This window comes from Saccoglossus kowalevskii, chromosome 21 (assembly GCF_978046115.1).
Source record: "Saccoglossus kowalevskii chromosome 21, keSacKowa6.1, whole genome shotgun sequence".
NCBI lineage: Eukaryota > Metazoa > Hemichordata > Enteropneusta > Harrimaniidae > Saccoglossus > Saccoglossus kowalevskii.
The window spans coordinates 3137165-3159077 of NC_140661.1; the positions used below are offsets into that span (position 1 = coordinate 3137165).

The 21913-nt window shown below is 36.8% G+C and overlaps 1 protein-coding gene and 9 non-coding genes across 11 annotated transcripts in view; 9 read left to right on the forward strand and 1 right to left on the reverse strand.

Moving 5' to 3' along the window:
• Positions 1-494: 494 nt before the first annotated feature.
• On the forward strand, positions 495-634 carry LOC144354773 (U4 spliceosomal RNA). The gene has a single exon (XR_013421057.2). It is a non-coding gene; the product is annotated as a U4 spliceosomal RNA (small nuclear RNA).
• Positions 635-1666: 1032 nt separating this feature from the next.
• On the forward strand, positions 1667-1806 carry LOC144354763 (U4 spliceosomal RNA). Its single transcript, XR_013421047.2, has one exon. It is a non-coding gene; the product is annotated as a U4 spliceosomal RNA (small nuclear RNA).
• A 1033-nt stretch (positions 1807-2839) lies between these two features.
• On the forward strand, positions 2840-2981 carry LOC144354745 (U4 spliceosomal RNA). The gene has a single exon (XR_013421029.2). It is a non-coding gene; the product is annotated as a U4 spliceosomal RNA (small nuclear RNA).
• A 1023-nt stretch (positions 2982-4004) lies between these two features.
• LOC144354791 (U4 spliceosomal RNA) lies at positions 4005-4146 on the forward strand. Its single transcript, XR_013421075.2, has one exon. It is a non-coding gene; the product is annotated as a U4 spliceosomal RNA (small nuclear RNA).
• Positions 4147-5181: 1035 nt separating this feature from the next.
• LOC144354771 (U4 spliceosomal RNA) lies at positions 5182-5321 on the forward strand. The gene has a single exon (XR_013421055.2). It is a non-coding gene; the product is annotated as a U4 spliceosomal RNA (small nuclear RNA).
• A 1032-nt stretch (positions 5322-6353) lies between these two features.
• Positions 6354-6495, forward strand: LOC144354783 (U4 spliceosomal RNA). The gene has a single exon (XR_013421067.2). It is a non-coding gene; the product is annotated as a U4 spliceosomal RNA (small nuclear RNA).
• Positions 6496-7530: 1035 nt separating this feature from the next.
• On the forward strand, positions 7531-7672 carry LOC144354750 (U4 spliceosomal RNA). Its single transcript, XR_013421034.2, has one exon. It is a non-coding gene; the product is annotated as a U4 spliceosomal RNA (small nuclear RNA).
• A 1034-nt stretch (positions 7673-8706) lies between these two features.
• Positions 8707-8848, forward strand: LOC144354762 (U4 spliceosomal RNA). The gene has a single exon (XR_013421046.2). It is a non-coding gene; the product is annotated as a U4 spliceosomal RNA (small nuclear RNA).
• Positions 8849-9842: 994 nt separating this feature from the next.
• Positions 9843-9984, forward strand: LOC144349988 (U4 spliceosomal RNA). The gene has a single exon (XR_013420122.1). It is a non-coding gene; the product is annotated as a U4 spliceosomal RNA (small nuclear RNA).
• A 3676-nt stretch (positions 9985-13660) lies between these two features.
• The window catches only part of LOC102802540 (transcription factor CP2-like), a 35869-nt gene continuing 27616 nt past the window's right edge, over positions 13661-21913 (reverse strand). For both annotated transcript variants that reach the window (XM_085495285.1, XM_085495284.1), the window contains 3 exons: positions 18459-18601; positions 17540-17591; positions 13661-16712 (listed from right to left, as the gene is read on the reverse strand). In XM_085495285.1, the coding sequence (XP_085351411.1) occupies positions 16675-16712; positions 17540-17591; positions 18459-18601 (233 nt within the window). In that variant the 3' untranslated portion in view covers positions 13661-16674. The remainder of the gene's footprint in view (positions 16713-17539; positions 17592-18458; positions 18602-21913) is intronic.

The window sequence follows — 21913 nt, forward strand, 5'->3', positions numbered from 1 at the left end:
TTACACCATCAGATTGGGCCACGGGTTGAATTAATGGTAACAGCTGATATACGCGAACTTGTATATGTCTATGTCTTGCAGGAAGTTCGCTAAAACAACACCGCCGGGACAGTGGTCGGATAATCAAGTTTAGTCGGCGTGGTGGTTCTAATGAAGCTGTCGTGCAATTTGCCTATTTCGATTGACTCGTGAATGGTTATTCCACAAAGTCCACAATAAGGAAAGACGTGTTTAATCAAAAACCGTATGTAGTCTTTATTTTGTTGAGGATGGTTGTGGAATAAACTGTTGGAACAGCATGAATTATTTTTTTAATTCAACAAACAGTAATGTGCTAAATGGCCGCCTTTTTATGTGTGAATATTTTCACCTATTTACATAACAATATCCCCACGCTGCCTTTACGTAACCAATACGTAATGCGCCAAATCCAAACCGAGTATATATGTGTGTGAAATATGACCTGGATTGTCTGGTCAGCGCGATGTCAATTTATCTCTGCGCAGAGGCGATATCGTAGCCCATGAGGTCCAACCGAGGCGCGATTATTGCTAGTTGAAAACTTTTACCAATACCCTGCACGAAACGACGTGAAATACCGTCGGTCGATGCAATTTTTGATGACCCGGAGGTCCATAATTAAACAAATGATAGCTTACATCAGCCTAAATCCCAAGCATTCAACAATACTATGCGAAAAGTAACATTGTTGTATCCGACATCTCAATCCATAATAATATATGTGTTTTATTCTATCATAGATTTTAATTAAACAGAATGAGTTAAGGCATGGCATCATTCACAAAAACAAGGTTATGAAAGAAACGTGATGGTGATGACGTTGGTGATGACGGCGTGTTGGTCCTTGAAACAAACTGTCGTGCAATTTGTCTATTATGATTGACTCAAGTCTTGTTATTCTTCGTGTCTTGTTATCTTATACTCTTTAGGTAGCTGCACCATTTGCGCCTGAGTACAAGAACTCTGCGTGTCGTATACTATTTCAAATTAGATAACATTGGATGCTATTTGCGTTTAGAGGAACACTTTCAAAAACGCCATCTATTGGCGATGTATGCATATCACTCGAACCGTTGTTCTTGGAGGGCGCACATCGAGAGTGTAATATATATTCACCTAGACGAAAGCAAAACGTCTTATTAAAACGCAAATTACACCATCAGATTGGGCCACGGGTTGAATTAATGGTAACAGCTGATATACGCGAACTTGTATATGTCTATGTCTTGCAGGAAGTTCGCTAAAACAACACCGCCGGGACAGTGGTCGGATAATCAAGTTTAGTCGGCGTGGTGGTTCTAATGAAGCTGTCGTGCAATTTGCCTATTTCGATTGACTCGTGAATGGTTATTCCACAAAGTCCACAATAAGGAAAGACGTGTTTAATCAAAAACCGTATGTAGTCTTTATTTTGTTGAGGATGGTTGTGGAATAAACTGTTGGAACAGCATGAATTATTTTTTTAATTCAACAAACAGTAACGTGCTAAATGGCCGCCTTTTTATGTGTGAATATTTTCACCTATTTACATAACAATATCCCCACGCTGCCTTTACGTAACCAATACGTAATGCGCCAAATCCAAACCGAGTATATATGTGTGTGAAATATGACCTGGATTGTCTGGTCAGCGCGATGTCAATTTATCTCTGCGCAGAGGCGATATCGTAGCCCATGAGGTCCAACCGAGGCGCGATTATTGCTAGTTGAAAACTTTTACCAATACCCTGCACGAAACGACGTGAAATACCGTCGGTCGATGCAATTTTTGATGACCCGGAGGTCCATAATTAAACAAATGATAGCTTACATCAGCCTAAATCCCAAGCATTCAACAATACTATGCGAAAAGTAACATTGTTGTATCCGACATCTCAATCCATAATAATATATGTGCTTTATTCTATCATAGATTTTAATTAAACAGAATGAATTAAAGCATGGCATCATTCACAAAAACAAGGTTATGAAAGAAACATGATGGTGATGACGTTGGTGATGACAGCGTGTTGGTCCTTGAAACAAACTGTCGTGCAATTTGTCTATTATGATTGACTCAAGTCTTGTTATTCTTCGTGTCTTGTTATCTTATACTCTTTAGGTAGCTGCACCATTTTGCGCCTGAGTACAAGAACTCTGCGTGTCGTATACTATTTCAAATTAGATAACATTGGATGCTATTTGCGTTTTGAGGAACACTTTCAAAAACGCCATCTATTGGTGATGTATGCATGTCACTCGAACCGTTGTTCTTGGAGGGCGCACATCGAGAGTGTAATATATATTCACCTAGACGAAAGCAAAACGTCTTATAAAAACGCAAATTACACCATCAGATTGGGCCACGGGTTGAATTAATGGTAACAGCTGATATACGCGAACTTGTATATGTCTATGTCTTGCAGGAAGTTCGCTAAAACAACACCGCCGGGACAGTGGTCGGATAATCAAGTTTAGTCGGCGTGGTGGTTCTAATGAAGCTGTCGTGCAATTTGCCTATTTCGATTGACTCATGAATGGTTATTCCACAAAGTCCACAATAAGGAAAGACGGGTTTAATCAAAAACCGTATGTAATCTTTATTTTGTTGAGGATGGTTGTGGAATAAACTGTTGGAACAGCATGAATTATTTTTTTAATTCAACAAACAATAACGTGCTAAATGGCCGCCTTTTTATGTGTGAATATTTTCACCTATTTACATAACAATATCCCCACGCTGCCTTTACGTAACCAATACGTAATGCGCCAAATCCAAACCGAGTATATATGTGTGTGGAATATGACCTGGATTGTCTGGTCAGCGCGATGTCAATTTATCTCTGCGCAGAGGCGATATCGTAGCCCATGAGGTCCAACCGAGGCGCGATTATTGCTAGTTGAAAACTTTTACCAATACCCTGCACGAAACGACGTGAAATACCGTCGGTCGATGCAATTTTTGATGACCTCTCCGGAGGTCCATAATTAAACAAATGATATCTTACATCAGCCTAAATCCCAAGCATTCAACAATACTATGCGAAAAGTAACATTGTTGTATCCGACATCTCAATCCATAATAATATATGTGCTTTATTCTATCATAGATTTTAATTAAACAGAATGAGTTAAAGCATGGCATCATTCACAAAAACAAGGTTATGAAAGAAACATGTTGGTGATGACAGCGTGTTGGTCCTTGAAACAAACTGTCGTGCAATTTGTCTATTATGATTGACTCAAGTCTTGTTATTCTTCGTGTCTTGTTATCTTATACTCTTTAGGTAGCTGCACCATTTTGCGCCTGAGTACAAGAACTCCGCGTGTCGTATACTATTTCAAATTAGATAACATTGGATGCTATTTGCGTTTAGAGGAACACTTTCAAAAACGCCATCTATTGGCGATGTATGCATATCACTCGAACCGTTGTTCTTGGAGGGCGCACATCGAGAGTGTAATATATATTCACCTAGACGAAAGCAAAACGTCTTATAAAAACGCAAATTACACCATCAGATTGGGCCACGGGTTGAATTAATGGTAACAGCTGATATACGCGAACTTGTATATGTCTATGTCTTGCAGGAAGTTCGCTAAAACAACACCGCCGGGACAGTGGTCGGATAATCAAGTTTAGTCGGCGTGGTGGTTCTAATGAAGCTGTCGTGCAATTTGCCTATTTCGATTGACTCATGAATGGTTATTCCACAAAGTCCACAATAAGGAAAGACGGGTTTAATCAAAAACCGTATGTAATCTTTATTTTGTTGAGGATGGTTGTGGAATAAACTGTTGGAACAGCATGAATTATTTTTTTAATTCAACAAACAATAACGTGCTAAATGGCCGCCTTTTTATGTGTGAATATTTTCACCTATTTACATAACAATATCCCCACGCTGCCTTTACGTAACCAATACGTAATGCGCCAAATCCAAACCGAGTATATATGTGTGTGGAATATGACCTGGATTGTCTGGTCAGCGCGATGTCAATTTATCTCTGCGCAGAGGCGATATCGTAGCCCATGAGGTCCAACCGAGGCGCGATTATTGCTAGTTGAAAACTTTTACCAATACCCTGCACGAAACGACGTGAAATACCGTCGGTCGATGCAATTTTTGATGACCTCTCCAGAGGTCCATCATTAAACAAATGATAGATTACATCAGCATAAATCCCAAGCATTCAACAATACTATGCGACAAGTAACATTGTTGTATCCGACATCTCAATCCATAATAATATATGTGTTTTATTCTATCATAGATTTTAATTAAACAGAATGAGTTAAAGCATGGCATCATTCACAAAAACAAGGTTATGAAAGAAACATGATGGTGATGACGTTGGTGATGACAGCGTGTTGGTCCTTGAAACAAACTGTCGTGCAATTTGTCTATTATGATTGACTCAAGTCTTGTTATTCTTCGTGTCTTGTTATCTTATACTCTTTAGGTAGCTGCACCATTTTGCGCCTGAGTACAAGAACTCTGCGTGTCGTATACTATTTCAAATTAGATAACATTGGATGCTATTTGCGTTTAGAGGAACACTTTCAAAAACGCCATCTATTGGCGATGTATGCATATCACTCGAACCGTTGTTCTTGGAGGGCGCACATCGAGAGTGTAATATATATTCACCTAGACGAAAGCAAAACGTCTTATAAAAACGCAAATTACACCATCAGATTGGGCCACGGGTTGAATTAATGGTAACAGCTGATATACGCGAACTTGTATATGTCTATGTCTTGCAGGAAGTTCGCTAAAACAACACCGCCGGGACAGTGGTCGGATAATCAAGTTTAGTCGGCGTGGTGGTTCTAATGAAGCTGTCGTGCAATTTGCCTATTTCGATTGACTCGTGAATGGTTATTCCACAAAGTCCACAATAAGGAAAGACGTGTTTAATCAAAAACCGTATGTAGTCTTTATTTTGTTGAGGATGGTTGTGGAATAAACTGTTGGAACAGCATGAATTATTTTTTTAATTCAACAAACAGTAACGTGCTAAATGGCCGCCTTTTTATGTGTGAATATTTTCACCTATTTACATAACAATATCCCCATGCTGCCTTTACGTAACCAATACGTAATGCGCCAAATCCAAACCGAGTATATATGTGTGTGAAATATGACCTGGATTGTCTGGTCAGCGCGATGTCAATTTATCTCTGCGCAGAGGCGATATCGTAGCCCATGAGGTCCAACCGAGGCGCGATTATTGCTAGTTGAAAACTTTTACCAATACCCTGCACGAAACGACGTGAAATACCGTCGGTCGATGCAATTTTTGATGACCCGGAGGTCCATAATTAAACAAATGATAGCTTACATCAGCCTAAATCCCAAGCATTCAACAATACTATGCGAAAAGTAACATTGTTGTATCCGACATCTCAATCCATAATAATATATGTGTTTTATTCTATCATAGATTTTAATTAAACAGAATGAGTTAAAGCATGGCATCATTCACAAAAACAAGGTTATGAAAGAAACATGATGGTGATGACGTTGGTGATGACAGCGTGTTGGTCCTTGAAACAAACTGTCGTGCAATTTGTCTATTATGATTGACTCAAGTTTTGTTATTCTTCGTGTCTTGTTATCTTATACTCTTTAGGTAGCTGCACCATTTTGCGCCTGAGTACAAGAACTCTGCGTGTCGTATACTATTTCAAATTAGATAACATTGGATGCTATTTGCGTTTAGAGGAACACTTTCAAAAACGCCATCTATTGGCGATGTATGCATATCACTCGAACCGTTGTTCTTGGAGGGCGCACATCGAGAGTGTAATATATATTCACCTAGACGAAAGCAAAACGTCTTATAAAAACGCAAATTACACCATCAGATTGGGCCACGGGTTGAATTAATGGTAACAGCTGATATACGCGAACTTGTATATGTCTATGTCTTGCAGGAAGTTCGCTAAAACAACACCGCCGGGACAGTGGTCGGATAATCAAGTTTAGTCGGCGTGGTGGTTCTAATGAAGCTGTCGTGCAATTTGCCTATTTCGATTGACTCGTGAATGGTTATTCCACAAAGTCCACAATAAGGAAAGACGGGTTTAATCAAAAACCGTATGTAGTCTTTATTTTGTTGAGGATGGTTGTGGAATAAACTGTTGGAACAGCATGAATTATTTTTTAATTCAACAAACAGTAACGTGCTAAATGGCCGCCTTTTTATGTGTGAATATTTTCACCTATTTACATAACAATATCCCCACGCTGCCTTTACGTAACCAATACGTAATGCGCCAAATCCAAACCGAGTATATATGTGTGTGGAATATGACCTGGATTGTCTGGTCAGCGCGATGTCAATTAATTTCTGCGCAGAGGCGATATCGTAGCCCATGAGGTCCAACCGAGGCGCGATTATTGCTAGTTGAAAACTTTTACCAATACCCTGCACGAAACGACGTGAAATGCCGTCGGTCGATGCAATTTTTGATGACCTCTCCGGAGGTCCATAATTAAACAAATGATAGCTTACATCAGCCTAAATCCCAAGCATTCAACAATACTATGCGAAAAGTAACATTGTTGTATCCGACATCTCAATCCATAATAATATATGTGTTTTATTCTATCATAGATTTTAATTAAACAGAATGAGTTAAAGCATGGCATCATTCACAAAAACAAGGTTATGAAAGAAACATGATGGTGATGACGTTGGTGATGACAGCGTGTTGGTCCTTGAAACAAACTGTCGTGCAATTTGTCTATTATGATTGACTCAAGTCTTGTTATTCTTCGTGTCTTGATATCTTATACTCTTTAGGTAGCTGCACCATTTTGCGCCTGAGTACAAGAACTCTGCGTGTCGTATACTATTTCAAATTAGATAACATTGGATGCTATTTGCGTTTAGAGGAACACTTTCAAAAACGCCATCTATTGGCGATGTATGCATATCACTCGAACCGTTGTTCTTGGAGGGCGCACATCGAGAGTGTAATATATATTCACCTAGACGAAAGCAAAACGTCTTATAAAAACGCAAATTACACCATCAGATTGGGCCACGCGTTGAATTAATGGTAACAGCTGATATACGCGAACTTGTATATGTCTATGTCTTGCAGGAAGTTCGCTAAAACAACACCGCCGGGACAGTGGTCGGATAATCAAGTTTAGTCGGCGTGGTGGTTCTAATGAAGCTGTCGTGCAATTTGCCTATTTCGATTGACTCGTGAATGGTTATTCCACAAAGTCCACAATAAGGAAAGACGGGTTTAATCAAAAACCGTATGTAATCTTTATTTTGTTGAGGATGGTTGTGGAATAAACTGTTGGAACAGCATGAATTATTTTTTTAATTCAACAAACAATAACGTGCTAAATGGCCGCCTTTTTATGTGTGAATATTTTCACCTATTTACATAACAATATCCCCACGCTGCCTTTACGTAACCAATACGTAATGCGCCAAATCCAAACCGAGTATATATGTGTGTGGAATATGAACTGGATTGTCTGGTCAGCGCGATGTCAATTTATCTCTGCGCAGAGGCGATATCGTAGCCCATGAGGTCCAACCGAGGCGCGATTATTGCTAGTTGAAAACTTTTACCAATACCCTGCACGAAACGACGTGAAATACCGTCGGTCGATGCAATTTTTGATGACCTCTCCGGTGGTCCATAATTAAACAAATGATAGATTACATCAGCATAAATCCCAAGCATTCAACAATACTATGCGAAAAGTAACATTGTTGTATCCGACATCTCAATCCATAATAATGTATGTGTTTTATTCTATCATAGATTTTAATTAAACAGAATGAGTTAAAGCATGGCATCATTCACAAAAACAAGGTTATGAAAGAAACATGATGGTGATGACGTTGGTGATGACAGCGTGTTGGTCCTTGAAACAAACTGTCGTGCAATTTGTCTATTATGATTGACTCAAGTCTTGTTATTCTTCGTGTCTTGTTATCTTATACTCTTTAGGTAGCTGCACCATTTTGCGCCTGAGTACAAGAGCTCTGCGTGTAGTGTACTATTTCAAATTAGATAACATTGGATGCTATTTGCGTTTAGAGGAACACTTTCAAAAACGCCATCTATTGGCGATGTATGCATGTCACTCGAACCGTTGTTCTTGGAGGGCGCACATCGAGAGTGTAATATATATTCACCTAGACGAAAGCAAAACGTCTTATAAAAACGCAAATTACACCATCAGATTGGGCCACGGGTTGAATTAATGGTAACAGCTAATATACGCGAACTTGTATATGTCTATGTCTTGCAGGAAGTTCGCTAAAACAACACCGCCGGGACAGTGGTCGGATAATCAAGTTTAGTCGGCGTGGTGGTTCTAATGAAGCTGTCGTGCAATTTGCCTATTTCGATTGACTCGTGAATGGTTATTCCACAAAGTCCACAATAAGGAAAGACGTGTTTAATCAAAAACCGTATGTAATCTTTATTTTGTTGAGGATGGTTGTGGAATAAACTGTTGGAACAGCATGAATTATTTTTTAATTCAACAAACAATAACGTGCTAAATGGCCGCCTTTTTATGTGTGAATATTTTCACCTATTTACATAACAATATCCCCACGCTGCCTTTACGTAACCAATACGTAATGCGCCAAATCCAAACCGAGTATATATGTGTGTGGAATATGACCTGGATTGTCTGGTCAGCGCGATGTCAATTTATCTCTGCGCAGAGGCGATATCGTAGCCCATGAGGTCCAACCGAGGCGCGATTATTGCTAGTTGAAAACTTTTACCAATACCCTGCACGAAACGACGTGAAATACCGTCGGTCGATGTAATTTTTGATGACCTCTCCGGAGGTCCATAATTAAACAAATGATAGATTACATCAGCCTAAATCCCAAGCATTCAACAATTGTCAAGAGGTCTATATATATGTTTGTATTAAATCTGAAATAATTCATACGAAGCGAATGGGAATGCCAAACGGTGATTCGCATAACTTAAACTATATAGATCACACTTCTTGTGGGTTCTTTTCACGGGCCATAAAGGCATTGGAAATCATTAAGATGGTTATCGTTACAAGACGACAATGATCTCAGGCCAATAACAATTTGACATCTAAGAACCATAGAGAATTTATAAATAAGGGAACGAACACATTCATCATACACGCACAGCACTAAATGACACCAAATTTGAATTAACTGCAATGTGCGTACGCACACTTTAATACAAAGAGCAAAGGTTTGACAGTAAATACACAAATAGCTTCACAAAATCTGCTAATTAAATATTACTGCATTGCCTAAATATTTTAGACGGTTCCGATAAACGTAACCGCGGTCGAAATATGCAGGTAAGGCAAGGGGAAACTGAAACCTGGCTGTTTGTGCGTGTAAGGCAGATGTACTATACCGGACGTAACGATGTCGAACTGCAGCAACAAACGTGGCGACAAACTTCAGACGGCTTGGTTTCCAGGGGTGGCTCACATCACGAGGACGCTGTACAGTACTATAGCTGACACCAGGACGACCAGAGAGTGAATTCTCAATCCGGAGTTCAATGGTGACGTTATCTGTGTTATACCATGGAGGTAGAAATAAATCTTTATTTTGTTGAGGGTGGTTGTGGAATAAACTGTTGGAACAGCATGAATTATTTTTTAATTCAATAAACAATAACTTACTAAATGGCCGCCTTTTTATGTGTGAATATTTTCACCTATTTACATAACAATATCCCCACGCTGCCTTTACGTAACCAATACGTAATGCGCCAAATCCAAACCGAGTATATATGTGTGTGGAATATGACCTGGATTGTCTGGTCAGCGCGATGTCAATTTATCTCTGCGCAGAGGCGATATCGTAGCCCATGAGGTCCAACAGAGGCGCGATTATTGCTAGTTGAAAACTTTTACCAATACCCTGCACGAAACGACGTGAAATACCGTCGGTCGATGCAATTTTTGATGACCTCTCCGGTGTTCCATAATTAAACAAATGATAGATTACATCAGCATAAATCCCAAGCATTCAACAATACTATGCGAAAAGTAACATTGTTGTATCAGACATCTCAATCCATAATAATATATGTGTTTTATTCTATCATAGATTTTAATTAAACAGAATGAGTTAAAGCATGGCATCATTCACAAAAACAAGGTTATGAAAGAAACATGATGTTGATGACAGCGTGTTGGTACTAGAAACAAACTGTCGTGTTTTATTCTATCATAGATTTTAATTAAACAGAATGAGTTAAAGCATGGCATCATTCACAAAAACAAGGTTATGAAAGAAACATGATGTTGATGACAGCGTGTTGGTACTAGAAACAAACTGTCGTGCAATTTGTCTATTATGATTGACTCAAGTCTGGTTATTCTTCGTGTCTTGTTATCTTATAGTCCTTATATAGCTGCACCATTTTGCGCCTGAGTACAAGAGCTCTGCGTGCAGTGTACTATTTCAAATTAGATACCATTGGATGCTATTTGCGTTTAGAGGAACACTTTCAAAAACGCCATCAATTGGCCACGTATGCATGTCACCCGAACCGTTGTTCTTGGAAGGCGTATATCGAGATTGTAATATATATTTACATATACGGAGGCATAACGTCTTATAAAAACACAAATTACACCATCAGATTGAGCCACGGGTTGGATTAATGGTAACAGCTGATATACATGAAATTGTATATGTCTATGTTTTGCAGGAAGTTCCCTAAAACAAAGCCGCCGGGACAGTGGTCGGACAATCTAGTTTAGTCGGCGTGGTGGTTCTGATGAAGCTGTCGTGCAATTTGCCTACTTCGATTTATTTGATTTTATAGTCCGCTCATGTGAGCATGTATATGCTGCTTTCACCTGGCTTTTATTAAATTTGTCGGCTTAACAACTGCGCGTTTCTATATGCCAACAACTTAGCTCATATAAACAAATACATCTACCAACTTTGCAATAACTTTGCACTCACTTTGCACGGTGTGTTAACAGCTTAAATCTTACTACGTGGCGACAGCATCAACAACTTGTTCTTGAAATTTAGAAGGAATTTGAAAACCTTTCATTAATTAAAATAGTTACACAAATGCCACGATTCACCACTATAAATGATTTACACCACAGTAAGAAAAAATGCAGGAATGTTGCTTTATATCATTTCCATGTGTGTGATGAAACAAAAAAAATATTCAACAGGTCGTTTACTCAGGGTATCTCCCATGCAAGTACTAACCACGCCCGATCGCGCTGTAATTCTACTATCAGTGTACTATCTCTCACAACCTTGCAGACTTCCCATTTAAAGCGGGGGAGTTGTCACCTGTGCATGCGTCAGATGGTCGTAGTGTGTCATTGTTTACAAACAAGCATCTATCCCTGTGTTGTTATCGTCGCTTGGGACTCAATTCCTGCGCATGCGTAGGTGACGACCCTCCCGCTTTAGCTTTACCAATTTGTCCATGCAACATTACAGACTTTTCAAGCAACATCACACTCAACTTTGCTGAATTTCCACATAACTTTTACAACTTCGCAGGCAACTTTTCAAACGTTTCACACAGCATTAGACTTTCCATAAAACTTTACCAACATTGAATGCAACTTTGCAGAATGTCCAGTGGCCAAGCTACGGCAAATTGCAATATTGGCCCAGCACAAAATTCTGCACAAATTACAATATTGCCAGCCCTGGCACTAAATCCCACACAAATTACAATATTGGCCAAGTTCCGGCACAAAATCACGCACAAAATGCAATAGTGGCCCAGGCCCGGGACTAAATCCTACACAAATTAGAATCTTGGCCCATCATTGGCACTAAATCCAGCACAAATTGCAATATTGGCCCTGCCCAGATACAAAATTCTGCACAAATTGAAATATTGTACCAGCCAGGCACTAAATCCCACACAAATTACTATATTGTCCCAGCTCTGGCACAAAATCATGAATAAATTTAAATACTGGCATAGTCCTGGCAGTAAATCCTGTACAAATTGCAATATTGGCCCAGCCTCAGAACTAAAACGTGTACAAATTCGAAAATTGGCCTAGCCCGGGGACTAAATTTCACATAAATTGCAATATTGCCCTAGTCCCATCAATAAATCTCGCAAAAATTGCAATATTGGCCCAGCCCTGTCACTAAACAATGTACAATTTGAAATATTGGCCTAGCCCCGGCAATAAATCCTGTACAAATTGCAATATTGGCTAAGCCCCGGTACAAAATTCTGCACAAATTGAAATATTGGCCCAGTCCTGTCACTAAATCCCACACAAATTGCAATATTGGCCAAGCTCCGGCCCAAAACCCTGCACAAAATACAATATTGGCCCAGCCTCAGAACTAAAACGTGTACAAATTCCAAAATTGGCCTAGCTCGGGGACTAAATTTCACATAAATTGCAATATTGCCCTAGTCCCAGCAATAAATCCTCCCCGGGCTAGGCCAATTTTGGAATTTGTACACGTTTTAGTTCTGGGGAAACACATACCCAATACTTCTTGAACCAGTTCTGCTCTTACAAACAAAGTTGTGCGCATTATCACCTTCTCGCACTTTAATGCACATTCTGCTCCTCTTTTTTTTCCAATTACGCATATTTGATATTCACAAACTTTGTAAATTACAAACCTGCCTATTTATCTTCGACCTTAAACACAACAGATATGCACATAGCCTCAATAAGTATGTTAATGATTACCCACATTGCTATCCCACAAGTTCAGTGTCTAGCGGTAACTTGTCAATTCCTGTTGCTCAACTTACAGTTTCACAACATAATTTTAAATTTGCTGCAGTAAAACACTGGAATTCACTTCCAGACTCCCTCAAAAACATCAACAACAGAAACAAATTTAAATATGAAATGAAACATTATTTGCTTTGTTAAATTCCTCGATTACCTCCCATTTCTCTGTAAACATTTTTTTCTTTTCTTCTGCATATAAATTCGTTGTACCAGTAGTACCTTTTAATTTTCGTTATGTAAATAGTAATTTTCCTTTCCTTTACTAGTAAATTGTAAATTTCTACTTGACAGTCTGGGCCATGGACTGGACTAGTCCATAAGGACTACTACTATTGTATTTTATTTATAATGTCTGTTATAATGTTATAATGGTCATTCTGGTGAAATAAATAACTAAATATCAGCCCAGTCCCAGCACTAAATTTCGCACAAATTGGAATATTTGACTAGCCTTGGCACTGAATGCCACAGAAATTGCAATATTGGCCCAGCTTCGGAACTAAAAATTGTACAAATTCCAATATTGGCCTGGCCCGGGGACTAAATTTCACATAAATTGCAATATATATAATTTTTTTTTACCTAAAAACAGCATTGTTTGAACCCATTCTATGTTTTCAGCTTGTTCTAGGGGTGACAGAAACCAACTTTAATAGGAATGATCAAGCTACAATGATGGCGTCAGCTTAATAACACCAACTGTTGTTGTCAATACTCAAGGAAAACACGAACTAACTGATGAGTGGATTTGTGAGTTGTCTTTATTAGAGAATTTAGAGAAGGGCACCTCATACACTGCAATAAATGTAAGAATCATAGTCAGAAATACTAGAAAGTGAAGTATTGCTTGTCATTGGTTGTTGTGCAGTTGGGACATAAAATACAAACACATAACATAAGTGTAAAACATAGTCTTTAATGAGAAAAACAGTTTGAAAACAAATATATATATATATAACAAGCAGTTGTGGGATGTAGGAAATTAAAACATGGAATCTTGCTAGAAATCACTTATTTAAATAACATGCAGAATGACTTGTGTCAATGTTTAGGTGTCATGAAATAAAAATAGGTATAAAATATCAAGCAATGGGAAATATTTACATAATACTATGGAGAAACTAACAGTATACATCAATATCAATACAGATGACTTATCAATGACTCCGCTGTCATAAAAGTTACATAATCTGCCCTAGTCAAGGAGCTAAAGTAACTCGTGCATTATCAAAATACCGGTAATCTGATTATTAATCTAAAACAACAAACATAGTCATGCCAAATAAACAATTATAGCAAATATAAAATCAATATGGTATGCAGTTCTTGAGGTATAAACTTTGTCCACACATACGTTTTACATCATAGCTTCCAAACAAATATTCTGCTAAAAACAATTTGCAAAAGAAAACTTATGATTCTGTCAAGGAAATGAACAAATGCAAGTCTGAAGCACCTAAAGTACTTGCATGTAAAAATATGAATGAAATATGGCTTACAAGAAACAAAGAAAGAAGTGGACAAGCAGTAATAAATAACTGAGTCTTTCTTAATGACAGCGGAGCTGTAAACACTTACATGGACATTTACAAACATAATGCTATGTCATCTATTTACAAATTCCACAGGTATTTATTGCATTTACTTAATAATCAAAATATATTTATTTATCTGAAATCTCATTCTTTACTATTAAAAGTAAATCAAAGTCTGTACATACATAGGTCAGAGCAATGTTGTATTTCAACAAAAAATTTGAATATATGACAGCCATATTTGTTTGTTTACAATGTCCTGAGTGATTGGTGGACTGTATCAATTTTCAAAATAAAAACAATGCATGTAACATATAATGATTGCTATAGGGAAATAACTACAGTGTTAATACATTTCAAGTACAATGCAACATTACCAGTATGCAATTGTGAGGCATTAATCTGTTTTATACATTGATACATCATAACATAGTCAATTTGTATTACTTGTTTACACACTGAATAAGCTCACACTGTACTCACTTCTCAGGTAGGAATCAAAACACAATTATTAAAACTAATGCATTTATTCATTCTCCCTGAATAGTAGGGGTCAATATCACAGGCAGAACACAAACACAGCACAATTTCTCTGCAAGACTAATCAAAGTTATACAATGCATGTTGTGGATGAAAAGAATATTCCACAGAGAATAGTTAATTCATGTTGGTCAAAACAGGTACAAAGAATCTTTAATTGTACTGTTTTATTTATTTATTTTTTTTATTTGTTTTTTATTTATTAGACTGCTTTAACAATCTACTTGTTCAATGCTGTGTTACATGAGAAACTAGCAACATCCACAAAAGTGAATGAAAAAATCACCCATCCGGCATTTATTTTAAACTAAGAAAATATACATGCAACTAAATGCAGTGCGTCTCAGAGAATTATTCATATACATATCATGAATTATATATTTTTATCTTTTAGAAATAAACCTGATGTACATTTTTATACATAAATAACACCACAGATTTATAAAATATGGGTATGCAGCTTCCAATATCCTGGTATGGTGCATCATTGTAAAGCCTTATTGAGAAAACTATGGTGATATACTTTGTGAGATTTCAAATGAGGTCTTCATCACATATCACCCTAACTGCAAACCCTTATCTTATATGCCCTTGATTGCACTGGTGTTTATACAGAGCTTCTTATTGACTGAATACTTTATTTCATTTATTATGCAAAAACAACATTTTTATAACCCATAATCTACCGGTAATACTATTATACTGACTAGTTAATCTGCCACTAGAGGGAGCCACACATATGGTACACATTTTGTGCCACTAGAGGTTTCACACATATAGACAACTTTCCCGGATGTAGCGAGTCTGAGGTGCCAAAATACCCCTGCTTTGTGGAAAATACATGTCAGTTTGCAGATATTTGATAAAAGGTAATTATATTTACATGATGTTGATTGGTACACCCACAAGCATAATATCCTGCAAGATAGTTTACGTTACACTCTTTAACGGCATGTGACTTCTGAGAAAGTGATCCATGGTACACATTTTGTGCCACTAGAGGGAGCCACACATATAGCGATCTTCATGTCACAAGAGTGAGCCATATGCCTATCTGTGGGATATCTGGGTTTTGTACAATAATTATTATAATGATATTTTCCTTGAAATGATATTCATTTCTAATAACAAACACTCCTATACAGTGCAAACTAATATCCATGTTCAAATACTTAAATTTGAATATACAGAGTCAGCACAGAGTAAAGAAAATTAGCTACTCGTGTTTCACGTTTGCCCAGCATGTGAAAGCCCCATAGACAAAGCGAAGTTTAAAATTATGGCATCAGTCTGTAGTCTAGGTTAATTCTACAAAATAAATCAAAAGATATGATTTGAACACACTTTTAAAGGAGTACAAAGAAAGTGACTATTTCTTTCAAAACTGTTTATAAAACAGTAGACAGTAAAATATTCATACAAAGATGTTTTTCTATTTTAAAATAATTAAAACTTTTGTAAAATAAAATGGACTTACATGTATAATATGAAAAGTTTTCAAAAACAGTTTGCCATATCTTAATTATCTGTACATTTCATAAATCCTGGAAATGCTTCATATATTTTTGCTTTTAACATTATTAATTTGAAGCACTGTATTTATAACATTTATTATTCTGATCTAAAAAAATAAAGAAAAGCCTGTAAGCATGCATGGCAGTTTTTTTTCAAATCTCAACAGTTGCTTTGATGAAATTTTGTCTGTAGATCAGTTAATTTAAGCTTGTTAGTTGTCAAATACATGATCTATTACCAAATAATTTTGTTCTTTCGAAAATAAGTAAACAGAAAAAGAAATACAGAAGAGCAGGCATGTAAAACCATTGAGATTAAAATCACTTCAAGCAAACTGTGTATGTGTCCCCCGTTTCATCTGAAATAAAAATGAAATAGGATTAATGTTATATTCAGTGTTATTTACTAGGTATCCCCCAAACAATAAACAATGAGTCAATGTTAACATAGTCAAGCAATGAGTTGATGTTGAATTGGCAATGAAATGAATCAATGTTCCTTAAGCAATGAAATAAATTAATATTCACATGACCAAGCAATGAGTCATTTAATGTTCCAATGACTCAGACAATGAGTCATGACATTAGACAATGAATGGGTCAATGTTAATATGGGGACAAAGGAGTTAATGTTCACAGGTCAGCAAGCAATGAGTCGTTTAATGTTCACATGATCAAGCAATGAGTCATTTAATGTTCACATGATCAAGCAATGAGTCATTTAATGTTCACATGATCAAGCAATGAGTCATTTAATAGTTGAAGTATTCCATGAAAATGAATTATCTGGCCTCACACGTTGTAATTATCTGGCCTCACACGTTGTAATTATCTGGCCTCACACGTTGTAATTATCTGGCCTCACACGTTGTAATTATCTGGCCTCACACGTTGTAATTATCTGGCCTCACACGTTGTAATTATCTGGCCTCACACATTGTAATTATCTGGCCTCACACATTGTAATTATCTGGCCTCACACGTTGTAATTATCTGGCCTCACACATTGTAATTATCTGGCCTCACACGTTGTAATTATCTGGCCTCACACGTTGTAATTATCTGGCCTCACACGTTGTAATTATCTGGCCTCACACGTTGTAATTATCTGGCCTCACACGTTGTAATTATCTGGCCTCACACGTTGTAATTATCTGGCCTCACACGTTGTAATTATCTGACTTACCTTTCAATGCCTCTATACTAAAACTGCTCTCATCCTGAATATTCTGAATCATCTACAATTATACAAAACAATAACTCAATTTAGTATTAACAAGACATGTCATGACATGATACAGTCTCCTTTGTTCAATAGTTAAAAAACTGAAATGAGTGATTTACAATCAGAACAAATGCATGTCAATACATTGTAGGAGACATGATTTGCAATTTGCATTCGTTAATTAATACAAAATTGCAGTCAGTCAGCCATTTTGATACTGATCTGAAAAACAAAATGTTGTATATCAAAGGTCCAGTTTTTATACTTAGTTTGAACAAAATCCATCAATAAACTAGAGTCCGGTTCTTGAATCACAAAAATGCTTGATTTTGAGGCATTTTAAACATTAAAATGGCTGCCATTCAGCCATCTTGAAATCTGATCATCAGACCAATCAATGTGCATAAGTATGACAGGATGTGCATGTATAGTTTGAATTACCGGTAGATTGATCAAGACATGTTAAATATATGGATCAGAGACAGCATTTGTTGAAAGAAAATAGCCTCCAGTTATTTTAAATACAATCAGAACAAGTCACTGTAAATGACACAGTTGCTATTCCGGAATCTGTTATTAATGACTAAAAAGTCAAGTATTAAAGCAAATTGAATTACCATAGACATGTATTGCAACAGGCATAATGTATCAAATTTGAATGAAACTTGTGTATCTCTTATATAATAAAATTGTATATACAAATTACGGTCATGTAACCAGATTATTTCTGAATAAATTTGCTGTGTATGATCTGTGAATGAGAGTGAATAAAAGGTGTAGGTCTAGTGTAAAAAAAAACTAAATTTATAAAAATACTTTGAAATTTCAAAACTAATATATAGTCACAAATATTATGAATATGCTAATCTTGAAGACTTACCTCATCAGAGACAAGTACTCTAATACCGGATGGTGCTTGGCGAACTATATGGGATATCTTAGTGACAGGTACATTATACAAGATGGATACTTTGCTTCTCATTTCTTCCGCCGTTGGATGGTCCAGATATATAGCATGGTAAACTGACAACAAAATTACACATGTAATAAATAGTGATTCTGGTGACAATTATAAATCTTTTCACCATCAGTTCCCTCTTTTTATCACAAATTCACAAAATAGTTCTGTTTCCTGCATTTTCTTTAGGTTGGGACAAAATTAGCCAAATTTTGGGGGTACAAACTGAAAATTGACTAAAATTTTGTCTGTTGGCTTCAAAATTAGGGTTAATTTCCAGAAATATTGAAGAATATAAAAGCGCAACAAAAATTTGGACGAGAAAGTGGTGGTGAAATAGTTAATCCTGAATGCTTTAATTTCACAGCAGTGTGTCACTGGGGTCCATCCACAAAATACATGGGGAAATTTTATTTTAAAATAAACAAATCAGCAAAAATGAATTCTATATGATAATAAAGCCATTTACATAATTTCACTTCATTGAATTAAAAAACACATCGTTACTTTGCATGACAAAACAAAATTACAAGTCCTGAAACAATGCAAGAAAAATACTAGATAAAATTTAAGTGGGAACAATCTTGATCAAAAATGGACAAGAACAATGACGTCATAATTACATAAAAAATTAATGCATATTTATATCCTTCAAATAATATGTGTAATATTCACAATGTCTCCAGTGGATTTAATTTAGCAGATTTTACTTATCGGCGAAAATAGCGAAATGACAAAACAGTTTACAGTACCTGGACCTACTATGATATGTCAATGTTTTATAATAGTAACCAATCATATGCATATAAAGTTTGATTATATCAGCCCAGGCATGTTTTCAAAAATTATGGCTGCCAGTCGGTCAAAGGTCATTCAAACAAAAACTTGCATATGTACCAAATCACAAAACAAAACGATCAATAACTGACCATAAGTGATGTTAATGCCACGTTTAAATGGAATTGACGCAGGCATGATATATTCAAATGGACAAAAATGACTGCAAGTCAGTTTGTCAAGTCAACAAAATGAAAAATAAATTGATATACATATATACATGCACCACTGTAAAATATACGCAGACACGTCTGAGAAATGACTTCAGACAGACGAATATGAATAAAACAAATATTACATTTTTGTATACAGAGGGGACATACGATTCTTGAATATAAATAGCATTTTGCACACAATATCATGATATAATTTGAGTTATTAAGGTATAGAATGACAAAAAACCAATACAGGGTCTTGGGGTCTAGAAGAGCAAACTAAGTAATATGACACTTGCTGTGTCATAGTCGTGTGAATTCTTTGCCACAACCTTGGATACAATTCAAACAATAACAAAAATTGTGAGTAGTTCCATCAGTCTGTTCCAATGTTTACTGTCTAAGTTTTATTAAACCTATATGTTGACCATATCATGGGCATCCTCTGAACTGAATGGTGGAAACCGCCAGGCCATGTTAGGATTAGGGCAAATACATTTGCATGGTGAGACTGAAGAGTGCGCTCTATGTACCAAGAAGTGTCAAATCAGGGTTATGATTGGGGTGTAATGAACATAAATCTAACAAAGAAATAAGAATGAAATTCAACTACACTTCTAAATCTTTAAAAAATGTAGAAATCAAAAAGTGGCCTTTAATTAGAGTTGATCAGTGAGTTCCAGTTTGAACCAACTGCATCTAACTTGTAGTTAAAGTGCCTGTGAAATGGCTGCTATTTTCACACCTAAAATTATCCATTAATACATAAATATTATTATTTTTTATGTTTCTAAGCATAAATATTTTTTTTTAAGTGAAAAAATGTGTTTAAACTCAGTCTACGGAAACTTTATTTTTTCGTATTTTAAAACGAGGCTCCTCATTAGCTTCTCATTTGCATACAGAAATTCCCCTTGTGACGTCAGAAAGGGAAGTCGCTGGGCAGCTTGCATTGCCGATGCGTGTAAATAAGGCAAATTTCTTGTGCTGTTTCCTCGTCTTTGACTAAATTGCCACTTATGTACTTGTTCGTCGAGGAAGAATGGACCATAATGAACACATAGTATCAAGTTTGTTGCATGGGGTTGAGTCAGATGCGAAATATGTCCGGTCTGGTGTAGCTAGTCACCGTGGTCGTTACCGTCACCGGAGCACGTTTGTACACTGTCGCTGGACTCCGGCATTGGACAAAATCAAATTTGACGACTGAATCGTCTTGTTATTTAGCAGGTTACTAGACACTATTGATTTATAAAATAAAGTGATTAATTTAAAAATAAAACGACAAAACACAGTTACTAAATAAATGACTGCCGCGTTGTAATGGGTGAACGCGTCGGGTCATGAGGGGGACAAGTGCGTGAATGGCGGCGTTTAATTGGATAACAAAAATTATTGAGAGCGACTCACATACAGACAAATTCAGAGTGGATTTAGTGTGATTTTCATGATTATGACATCATATTAAAAAAATACATTGACAGCTCAAGCCCGGATTCTTATTCCGTAAATTATTACGCCGATCAAGCTGCAAGTAAAGGCAACAAAGGTGTGAATTCAACATTCAACACCAATAACTGAACAATTCAGACAATTTTAGCCTGCGAAAATGAAAAAAGCCTGAGGGCTGCGTAATTTCCTGTTTGTCCGACGCTTCGTTTTCGTGTCATTATCAAAATTACTGCTACCTTTTACATAACACGGATGGTCTCTATAAAGCGATAATCGGGATCGCAAAAAAATCAAATCATTTGAAACACATACTCGACATCTCTCTTCCTTCTGAAATCCGTCTCAGTGATCATGGGCTGGTTCGGAATCTATTTTTTCAAAAACGTTTTGTATTGTCGGCGTTTCTCGTTAAAACCTAGTTGTTTTGTCATGGACAAGGACAGTTTTTCACACACAAAAAAAAAAGAATCTGAGGTGCAGAAGTGGACACTGCATATGACGCTGTTAGGAGGAAGTCCACCCCAACCTTTTCTCGTTATTTTCACGGCTTTCGTCCACCGATTTCGCACCTTCAGATCGATTGGAAACGTGTAAATACTTACACTATGACTATACGCATTACTGCAATCGCCCACAACACGACGTTTAACCATCATAAATGTTTGTTGTGAAAACAACTTCTAAAAATTCGCTCTCTCAAAAATAAAATTAAACAGACAAAAGATACGCCGATTAAAAAATGTATATCGTTTAAAAGTACAGTTGTATGTTGAATGACACAGTGATATAAAAGTACGGCCCAGGGGTATGGCTTCCTCTCATATTTTTGCATTTGGTGGCGCACTTTCGGCGAGAGTCGGAAATCCGGAAACAGTCGACCGTTTCAGGATAGGTGGGCGTGGCTACAGCACGGGAAATATCTCAAATTTACTT